The following is an 11,228-nucleotide window of genomic DNA, read 5'->3' as shown; positions in this document are numbered from 1 at the left end:
GTTTTCCTCTGTTGCTCCTATTTTCTTCGTCATGGTTAAGAAAAGTAGTCGTTCTCTAGCTAGCGTTGTTACTTCTTCCGAGAATGACATCAACGATCAATCAATTTTATCTTACGATGAGGTTTGTTTCTTCGACGATGAGGATATGGAATCATTGAAAGCCATTAGGGGCTTTTCCCTCCGATGTAGTTTCTCGACCTTTTGAGGCCACCGTTCAACCAAATTTGTTTCTCTGACGTGGGTTTGTTTTCCCAAATATCCATTTAATCTAGTTTTAACTTATCCTTTTACTGGTATCGTCTGTGATTTCTTTTCGACTACCCAAATTTCTTATATTCAAGTTATGCTGGTGGTTTGGAGGATCCTGTTTTGGATTGATCACTTGAATCAGTCCAAGAATGTGGACATCAGGTTACCTGAGCTGGCTCTCATGTATGATCTTTCTACTTTTGGTTCTTCTCGTTTCATGTTAAGAGTTAAGACAAACAAACCCCACCTCATTCTTAAATCTAAACAAAATGATGGTGCTTGGAAGGAAAAATACTTCTTCATGAGACGTGACTCGATTCCCGATGGGGATTTCTTGACAAAAACATGGACTAAAAAGGGTAGGATTTGAATTTAGATTTTAAGGATCTTGAAATTTACTTCCCTTATTTTGTTTGTTTTGATGCAACATTCAAATTTGAGGAGCGTGTTCCTGCTACTGGTGATTCCGAAGACTAGATTTCCAAATTTCTCACACTTTTTGCACTTGAAAGGTCATTCAGGCTCAAACATTCCAATCTCCACGAGGGTTCTTCTACTATTGATTATATCGCTACTGGTAACATTATTTTTCTTGGATACTCCTTTTAGATTGATAAGGATCATTAGATGATATGGATCCTTGGCAGGTTCCAAGACAACTCGGTCCAAGGCTCGTTTTGGTTTGATCTTGAAGACGATATGACTAGCAGTTTGATCAAGCTTAAGCAAGAAAAAGGTGTTACTCTTCGTCCTCCCAATAAATCTCACGTAGACCTTACAGTTAAGGCTTCAGGATCCCATAAGCAGAAGCCTTCTGAAGTTGTGGATTTTGGCTTAGAGAATTTTGTCATTGAGGATGCTCTCAGGAAGTTGACCACTTTTACTCAAGTCATAAGTTTTTCTTTCATTCTTGGTTAATTTTCTATTTCTTATTTTCATTTGATCTTTTTCAGGTTTCCGACCATATCTCTTCCGATTTGAGGCTCCAGGCTGAGAGAGCTGAACATACTCTTTAGGAACAGGAAAAGATGTGGAAGGCGACCTATGAGGATCTTCTGAAGCGAGTGGAACTTATGAGTAAGGAGAAGGCTGAGAAAGAGGGTGAGCATCTTGTGGAGATTGAGGAGGTGATTGTTAAGGTGAAGAGTAGCACTGTGATAGCTATTTGGGAAGCTAAGATTAAGCTTGTTGAAGATCTAAAAAATTCGGGATCCTGGAATGCGGGTCGTTGGTGTGAGGCATTAGCCTAGCTAACTGGCAAGCCTGCTCCTATCACTAAGGATCCTGCATTACAGCTGTTGGAGGGAGGAGAGAAAGATAGGGCCAATGATGATCAGACTAAGGTCTAGGCTTGCAAGAAGATAAATTAAGTAGTTTTTGCTTTATGTAAGACATTTTAGCTTTTGTCTTAGTACGTTGGTGTGCAACTTTTTTAATGACATGGTAGCATTTCCCTTTTATATGTCTTTATTTCCTTGTCATGTTTAATCCGTGTGTCAAATATAGTACTTGAATTTTTAAGTAGTTAGGATCCTGAAAAGTTTAAGATCCATAATTTTAGTTAAAAATTTCAAAGTTAAGAACAAGGAAAGATGGAACCTGATTGTCTTCATGTTTTTCCTTAAGCTTCATAAGCTTTTCAATTTTAGAATTTACTGAGCATAAATCTCAACTTAGGGAAGAACATAGGATCCCTGTTCACTTCTGATGATAAGGTTCTTACTGATGAGGATCCATACTGATGAGGATCCTTAAAGATGAGGATCCTTGATGATAAAGATCCTTAATGATGAGGATCCTTAATGATTAGATCAGGTGGGGGAATTCCCTTCTTAGGATAACCTGTTTAGGTTATAGACTTTAACAAAATTCTTGGGTAACACCATAAGTTCAATTGATAACATGTTAATGTTATATACTAGGGAGGATCCCAACTTGTGACGTATTTCATGGGAAATATCCCTGCTTATAATAACATGAAAATGTTATGATTCGTGTGTATTTTCTAAGGAAAAATCCCAACGTGTGATAACATGAAGATGTTATGAACCTTATGTAATTTCTGGGGTAAGATCCCAACTTTAGATAACATGAAAATTTTAATAATCTTATGTAATTTCTCGGGTAAGATCCCAATTTTAGATAACATGAAAAATGTTATAAAACTTAAGGATCTTAACTTATGTTCAAAGATAAGAGGGTTGCCAAGCCACTGCATCGTAAAATGATCCACTTTTTTGTATCCCATAGTTAGATATTGTGCGTTCAAGCGAGGTGTATAAAACTTAGTTCGTGTGAAAGAGGTAGTTAGCTCTTTAAACCTTAGAGGGGATTAATTACCCTTAGGCATAGGAGAGATGATCAGTCTCTAGCTTGCGTATATGGTAGTTTAAAGATCATACCTTTGATATAATGTGTTAAGATGCTGAGATATTCGTGTGTCAAGATCCTTATGTTTTAGGATCTTCAACCTTGAGGATCCTTATATTTCAGGATCATTTCTTGTGGAGATCCTTAGCTGCACGTTGTTTTGCATAGCAAACATTAGCTAGGGTGGGCGTTAGTCTAGCTAACGCCCCTCCTATGCTTAAGTTAGTAATGCATTGGAGGAGAAAATAAGTAATGATGAAAAGTTTAAGGTAAAGAACACGTGCACTTTGGTTTTGTTGAAGATCAATCAATCTTGTTTACATATAGTATGCTTTGAGATGTATAGAATTCCAGGATCTTGGCAAAATTTCTTCTTCGAGTGTTGCTAGCCAATATGCTCATTTTCATACTTTAGCATCTATGAGAAATGGTCCTTCCCACTTAGGAGCTAATTTACCTGCACAAGGATCCTTGGTCTTTTGGAATGTTTTCCTTAATACCAAGTATCCTAGTTGGAATCTTCTGACTTTTATGTTCTTGTTGTAAGCCTTGGTGATCCTTTATTGATGAGCAACAATGCATATCTTGGCAAGATCTCTGAGTTTGTCAATAGTGTCATGATCCCGAGCCAGGATCCTGTCATTGTTTTCTTGATTTTGGAGCAAATATCTTACTGTCGGTATCATTACTTCGATAGGGAACATTGCTTCTGTCCCAAACACCAAGGAATAGGCGGTCTGACCTGTGGCTAATTTGGAAGTAGTCATATCTGCCCATAGGACGAAAGGAAGCTCTTCTACCCATTTTCCTTTCTTTTCATCTAGCCTTTTCTTCAAATTGTTTGCTATGATCATGTTGCTAGATTCTGCTTGACCATTAGCTTGGGGATGAACAGGAGTGGACATTATAATTTTGATTCCCTAATTCGTGCAAAAGTCTCTTGTCCTCTTTCTTATGAATTGGGATCCATTGTCGCATATGATTTGAGCTGGGATCCCAAACCTGGTCAAGGTATTATGTTTAATAAATGAGACCACCTCTTTGTCTCTAACCTGAACGAAGGCTTCAGATTCGATCCACTTCGAGAAGTAATTAGTCATCACCAACATGAAGACTTTTCCTCCTAGATCTATTGGTAATTTTCCCACTATATCCATTCCCCTTTTCATTAATGGCCATGGAGTGATAATAGGATGTAGAGGTTATGCTCATTGATGTAGGATGTTGTTGTGTCTTTGGCAAACATCACAGTTTTGAGCATGTAGAAAAGAATCTCTCTCCATGGTTGGCTAGTAGTATTATGTTTTCAATGCCTTGGAGCATAAAAATATACCCCCATTCTGATTTCCGTAGTCTCCTTCATGTATGTCCTTTAAGACTTCTGCAACTTCAGGATCTTCCAAGCATCTAAGATATGGGCCTGCCATAGACTTTTTATAGAGTTTACCTTGGATTACTATGAATCTTGAGACTCTTGTTTTTAAATGCTCTTTCTCTTTTTTCTTTTGTTGGGATTGTGCCATTTTGGAGATACTCCATAATGGGTAGGATCCATGATCGTGGACTTCTTCAAGGATCCTGGTCATCGGGATCCCTTTGAGGATGGATCTGAGGGTCAGGATCTTTGATGGCTGCTACACTTATTGGTTGTTTAGGATCATCGGGTTGTCGGAAAGGGCTTCTATAGCTAGAGTTATTATGTGGGTTATAGGGATTTTCATTTATGGTGGGATCGTTAGGGAGGATCCTAAGTTGGCTAATGCATATGCTTTTGTGTTTTCTTCCTTGGGAACTTGGGTTAGGCTAAAGTTTTCAAAATCAGAGGGTAATTTTTTGAGGATCTCGAGCTATAATGCTAATCTTTCACCTTTCACTGCATAAGATCCATTGAAGAAACTGGTTAATAATAAAGAATCAATAAATACCCGACGATCCTTGATTTGAAGATCCTTATTCAATTGTAGTCCCATGATGAGTGCTTCATATTCCGCTTCGTTGTTGGTTGCGTTGAATTTGAAACTAACTGCCTGGGGTAGGATGTCCCCCTGTCGCGATTTTACTATGATCCCTAGCCTAGTTCCTTTTTGGTTTAAAGCTCCATCCGTGAATAGTGTCCATTTTCCCAAGTGTTCATCTTCTAGTAGTTGTTTAGCTTCAATGTCTACTTCGTTTTGTAGATCCTTACTAAAGTCAACCACAAAGTCTGCTAATGCTTGTGACTTTATCGTGGATCTTGGCTCATATTTGATGTCAAACGTGCTTAACTTCACTGACCATTTTACCATCCTTCATGACATATCTGGTTTTCTTGTCACATTATAAATAGGATAATTAGTTTTCACATTCATAGTATTTGTCTCGAAATAATGTCTTAACTTAGTAGAAGCTGTTACTAATGCAAGAATTTATTTTTCGAGATGAGAATACCTGGTCTCAAGATCCATAAGACTTTTACTTACATAATAGATGGGATGTTGGTCTTCGTTAAGATCCTTGGCTAGAACAACACTTACCGCACTTGAGGATACCGAAAGGTAGAGGAGAAGTGGTTCTCCATGTATAGGCTTCACCAGTAGTGGCGTGGAACTTAAGTATCTTTTGAGTTCCTGAAAATCTTCTTCATGTTCTTCGGTCCATTCAAACTTCTTGTTCTTTTTCAATATATCATAGAAGAGATTACAACCATCTGAGGATCTTGAAATGAACCTGTTGAGTGCCGCTACTCTTCCGGTTAGCCTTTGGATGTCTTTTGTTGAAGATGGATAGTTCAGCTCGATGATTGATTTCATCTACTCCGGGCTTGCTTCTATTCCTCTCTTGGTTACCATATACCCAAGGAACTTTCCCAAATTCATCCCAAAGTGGCAGTTAAATGGATTTAACTTCATGTTGTATTCGTCTAGAATATTGAAGGCTTCTCTGATATCCCTGAGATGACCTCAGCCTTCATGGACTTCACCACAATGTCATCAATATAGACCTCCATGGTGTCCCCCAGCTTGTCTTTAAACATCTGGTTCAACAGTCTTTGATATGTTGCACCTGTTGGATTAGTGTCTAAGTCCATAACTATTTTGGTATGTACTTGACCCGATGGTGCATGGTCCTTTTGGGTTGCCTTCACCAAAGCAACTTGATAGGATGAATTATGGAGAGAAAGGATTAAATATGATTTATTAATATATTATGAGAATAATATGTTAAAGGAGAAATCATATTGTTTAATTAATATTAGTCAATAATTAATTGGTAATTAGTTTGTGACTAAAAGAGATTAATTAAACTTAAGGGACTGGAATTGTAATTATAAGATAATTGCAATTTGGGCTATGGATTGCCTTATATTAAGGAGTGGACGAATTCTATGGGGAAGCCCATAAGAAATCGTCCAAGGCCTTAAGGAAAGGGATCCATAGGTTGCTTAGGGCTTAAGCATCCAAATTAGGGTTTCCTTGTTAGATAACCCTAATAGCCTCCTATATATATATATATATATATATATATATATATATATATATATATATATATATATATATAGATACCTTATGACCCAAAAACGTGGCTAAGCAATCTTCTAGGGTTTCACACGTTTTTGGGCAACCTCCATCCTCTCTCCTCCTCATCCTCTTGCTCTTGGTGTTTGTGAACCATTAGAGGAGTGACATTTGTGACTCTAAGCTTTCTAAAGTCAATACAAGGAGGATTTGGGATTGTTATTGCTACATAACAATCAAGGTATGATTTAAACCCTAATTATATGTTATATTGATTGTCATATTCTTGATCTAGGGTTTATAGTCTTGGATAACTTGCATGTACAATAGAGAAACCTAGATCCAAGCATTAGGGTTTGTATGAGCACATAGGATGTTCTTAGGACCAAAACCCATCAGCACCTGCATTTTTAGAACCAAAAGGCATTGTAGTGTAACAATATATACCTGTTGGTGTTATAAATTCTATACTTTCTTGATCGGATGGTTGCATATGGATTTGTCGGAATCATAATGAAGGATCCATGAAGTTTAAGAGTTCGTGTCTAGCCGTTTCATCTATCATGGAGTCAATGTGTGGTAGAGGGAAAGAATCCTTAGGACAAGCCTTGTTATGATCTGTGTAGTCTACATATACTCGCCACTTGCCGTTCATCTTTTTTACGACAATAGCATTAGCTAGCCATCTCGGGAACTTCACTTCCTTGGTCATCCCTGTCTTTGAGGAGCTTTTCCACTTCTTCTTGGATGATATGATTCCTTTTGGGTGCAAACTTCCTTCTCTTTTGATGTATCAGTCTGAAAGAAGGATCAATATTAAGTTTGTGAGTGATAATATTCTTGTCTATACCTGTCATATCTCTGTCTTTCCATGCGAACGTCTTGCTTCTGGTTCGAAGGAAGTTTAACAGGTCTTGCTCAATTTTCTAAGGTATTGAGGATCCTATGAGGACTTTGGCTTCAGGATCCTCAATGCTCAGGGGCACTTCCTTCACATCTTGCTCCTTCGTTTCTAGAACATGTCGTGCCCCCTTCCTTAATTGCTATGCTTGTTGGGGTTTCGTCATAGGCTCCATAGAATTTTTATAACATTCATTTGAATCTTTTTGATCTCCCATGATCTTCACTATTCCCCACGGAGTAGGCATCTTTACACACTAATGATATGTTGATGGAACCGCTTTCATCTCGTGGATCCACAGTCTACCTAATATCACATTATAAGAAGATATGGTGTCAATAACACATAAATTTTGTATAGAGTTTATCCCTCTATGTATATTGGTAGCTTTATCTCCTCAACGGTGTGTTTCGTTTCCCCACAAAATCCTATGAGGATCGAGGATCTTTTGATTATCTCCAATTTCAGGATGTTCATCCTCTTTAGTGCGTCCAAGAGTACGATGTTGTCCGAGGATCCTCTGTCAACAAGGATCCTTCTGACGAAGTGATTGAAAATGTGCAATGTTATTACGAGTCCGTCATGGTGAGGATCCTGGGTCCCTTTCTTGTCCGTCTCGTTAAAATTGATTTCCTTTTCATTGCTAAGCAAGGTATTCTTACATGGTCTATTCTCATTTTTCTGTTTTAGAGACCCTGCCGTGTATTTTAGCCTCAAAATAAGAAGTAGAACAAATGTTAGATCCGCATGAGATAACATTAATTATCTTGGCGTTTGGGGGTGGAGATCCTAGTTTCTCCGGGATCTTGCGACCATCCTGATTGTTCTCCTTGGACTTTTCTTTCTTTCTTCCGAGGATTTCTTTATGATGCCCTTTGCTAAGGAGATAACTGATCTCCTTCCTTAAGGCTGTGCAATCCTCCGTCATGTGGCCAAAATCATCGTGGTAAGCACACCATTTGGACTTGTCTTTCTAACTGGTGAACTTGTTTTCCTTCTTTGGCAACCTTTCTTTGTCTCCGAGATCCTGCATAACATTGATTAAACCTGAAACATCCATAGAAAAACAATAGTCAGTGATCTTAGGGGGTTCCTATTCCTCTCCTTCATCTTCGAGGGCATTAACCCTGTGATGATCTGGTTTGGAATAGGGTTCGATTTGTAGGATCTTGGAGCCAAGGATTCGACCTTCCTATTGGGATTCTCGTATTAAATTGAAGGGTTGCTCCTCTTGGACTTCTTTTTCCTCTTCAAGCTTTATGAGCCTCGATGCTCGACACCTAACTTCATCCAATCTCTTGCATGGAGTCATCACGAGATCTTCATAGAAAGGTGAATCCTTCCTTAGAACCATCTTGAAGGCCTCAACAGCAGTTACCGTATCAATGTTGGGGATGCTCAGAGCTTCCATGCCAAACCTATTAACAAAATCCGTAAGTCGATCCTTAGGATCCTGAACCACCCGATAGAGACCACTAGTGATCTTCTCGAAGGTTCTGCTACAAGAAAACTGGTTATTGAAAAAATAGGCTAAATGTGAAAATAAAGTAATAGAATAGGGAGGAAAATTTAGCAGCCATTTAATAGCTGATCCTGTGAGGGTTGAATCCAAGCCTTTGCATAGGCAAGCTTCCTTCAAGTGCACTGGGATGGGAATGATCTCCATCCTTTGTCGGTACTATGCTACATGGTCTTTAGGATCCGTAGTTCCATCACAAGGCTTCATGTTGGGAGTCTGGAAGTGTTTAGGAACTTTGGTATCGGCTATTGCAGGAGAAAATATTGATATCTTGTGACTTGTTGGAGATGCTTATGCTATGGGTTGAACTACCATGGGTACGCTCGAGATCACCTGTCTCAACTACTGAAGTTCCCTAGCCATGTTTGGACTTATTCCTGCATCAACATTCATAGAGTTAGTATTAACAGTATTGTTGTTTAAGAAGTTACTAGAACCAAGTTTTCTAGGAGTATTGAAAGATCGAGATCATTGATCATATATGCTCGATTGTTTGTAGCCGTCCCCTAGGGTGATGCAAAAATAGTAGGAGCTGTGTTCCCTTGTTGATTTCCTGAGGATCCTGCATTGTTGAAGTTCAGGATCCTTGGTTGTACAACTGTAGGCATCGTTTCCTGGGATCTCTGAAATTCAGCATTCATCCTCTCCACTTCTCTACCTAGTGTTCTATTGTCATCTTGTTGTTGATTTATTTGTTGTGTCATTTTCCTCATCATAGCGAAGAGTTCAACAGTAGTGACCGGAGTTGTCGGATCTTGGAGTCCTGAGGATCCCAAACTTTCTTAGTTAGTGATTGGAGGGGTGTTTCACTTAGAAGTATCAGACGCTTCCCTCTGACCAGGGGGTCCACTCGGAGGTGGTGGTAGGTTTTCTTTTAGAATGGAAAGAGCGGAGGATGAAGAAAGGATCGGTTGTATAGACATTATCTTTCGAGGATTTTGAACACCTCGGCTCCACGGTGGGCGCCGAATTGTTTTGGCTAAAAATTTCAAAAGTATAAATCAACCAAATTGAACGAGACGCTGTGATGTTCAAATTGTGCAATAGAAAAAGGTAAAGAGAATGACACAGTTGTTTAAAAGGAAAGCCCTGTATCCTTGCTAGGATCTCCGACACAAAACCTTGGGTGGTAATAATGATCACCTGCCTTGATGATTTCATTAATATAAAATGATGATTACACAAAGTATTTCAGTAAGAACAAGTTAAAAAGTTCGTAGAGTAAGCATTGTGTGTTTTGTGCAAGATAGATGTGTCAATTTATAATCTAAACTAGCTAACAAGATGTTCAATATTCCTGGGATCCTCTATGACCATCTTTCTGAATGTTGTTGGACTTGGTATTCCGAGTCTTTAGCATAGTTGAGAAGACTCTCTGTTGCAAATAAGTCTTATCTTGAGTATTTATGCACATGTGTCAACTAAAAATGAAGTACAACCATTATAAATTTTAGTAAGTAATAATAACAGTAATAGTCGGGATCCTGAGATAGTTGAGGATCCTGAATATCTGATGATATTTGAGGATCCTGAATGCTTTGAGGATCCTGGCCCTAACAATTACTAACATGAACACTTTTCCACCAGGAGCTTTTGGTAACTCACCAACTATATACATTCCCCATTTTATGAATGGCCAAGGGGAAATGATAGGGTGCAATGGTTGTGTTGGTTGATGAAGGATGTTGCTATGTCTTGAAAAGAATCACATTTTTAGGCATGCAAGAAAGCATCATTTTTCATGATTTTCTAGTTATATCCCGTACTTAATGCTTTGGAGTATAAGGATCTGCCCCCAATGTGGTTGCCATAATCTCCTTCATGTATATCGTTTAGGACTTCTACAGCTTCGTGATCTTTTAAGCATCTAAGGTATGGGTCTGCCATGTATTTCCTATATAGTCTTCCTTGGATCATCACAAATTATGAGACCCTTATCTTGAATGCCATATCACTTTTCTCTTCTCGTGGGATTGTGCCATTTTGGAGATATTCCACAATGGGTTGGATCTAAGATTTGGAGAGCTAAAGAGGATCCTAAACATTGGGATCCTAATGATTATGATCTTAAGGAAGTGGTTAAGGGTCAGGATCCTTGATTATTGCCACGTTGGTTTTTCGGTCATAGTTATTGGCATCATCTGGTTTATTGGAGGGATCTTGTAATGACCACATTTTCAAGTCAAAATTTTCATTTTTAAACCCATAGAAAAATAGTTTTCATAAAAACAATCCCAGAAAAGTCATAATGTCAAATGCAATTCCACATCAAAATATCAGAGTGTCCCAAAATATCCAGTAACAAAATCTCCCATCGAATGTTTATAATCAAGCCTTCGCTTTCCCACGATCCTCAGAAGTACCTGAAACACATTTAATCAACAACTGTAAGAACAAATATTAGTGAGTTCCCCAAGATATCACATACATAACAACACATAAATAACTATGGGTTATTAGCAACCCTGGAGACTACCCGAAGTCTTAAAGGGCAAACAGCTCGCCCCTGACGGCTTTTAAGCATAACAAAGAATCCTATGTGTGCATACAACCGTAATATTGATCTACGATTTGTCTAATTTCTCATAAAATGTGTACAACAATGTAGAAACCCTAGAATACTAGTATGTAATTAAAATTACATAATTAGAGTTAGAAAACATACCTTTGACTATTATATAGCAACAACAATCAA

The 11,228-nt window shown here is 38.3% G+C and overlaps 1 protein-coding gene across 1 annotated transcript; it reads right to left on the bottom strand.

The window, feature by feature from the left end:
* Positions 1-3,179: 3,179 nt before the first annotated feature.
* On the bottom strand, positions 3,180-3,524 carry LOC145067124 (uncharacterized). Its single transcript, XM_079014330.1, has one exon. The coding sequence runs from the start codon at positions 3,522-3,524 to the stop codon at positions 3,180-3,182; it is 345 nt and encodes a 114-aa protein (XP_078870456.1).
* Between the last annotated feature and the right edge of the window lie 7,704 nt (positions 3,525-11,228).

This window comes from Lactuca serriola, chromosome 8 (assembly GCF_051521515.1).
Source record: "Lactuca serriola cultivar US96UC23 chromosome 8, Lser_US96UC23_V15, whole genome shotgun sequence".
NCBI classification, from domain to species: domain Eukaryota; kingdom Viridiplantae; phylum Streptophyta; class Magnoliopsida; order Asterales; family Asteraceae; genus Lactuca; species Lactuca serriola.
This window is presented reverse-complemented; position numbering and strand designations above follow the sequence as displayed.

Bases quoted from the DNA above. Each gene is read 5' to 3' on its own strand.
- LOC145067124 (XM_079014330.1), bottom strand. From the start codon at position 3,524: ATGTCCACTCCTGTTCATCCCCAAGCTAATGGTCAAGCAGAATCTAGC.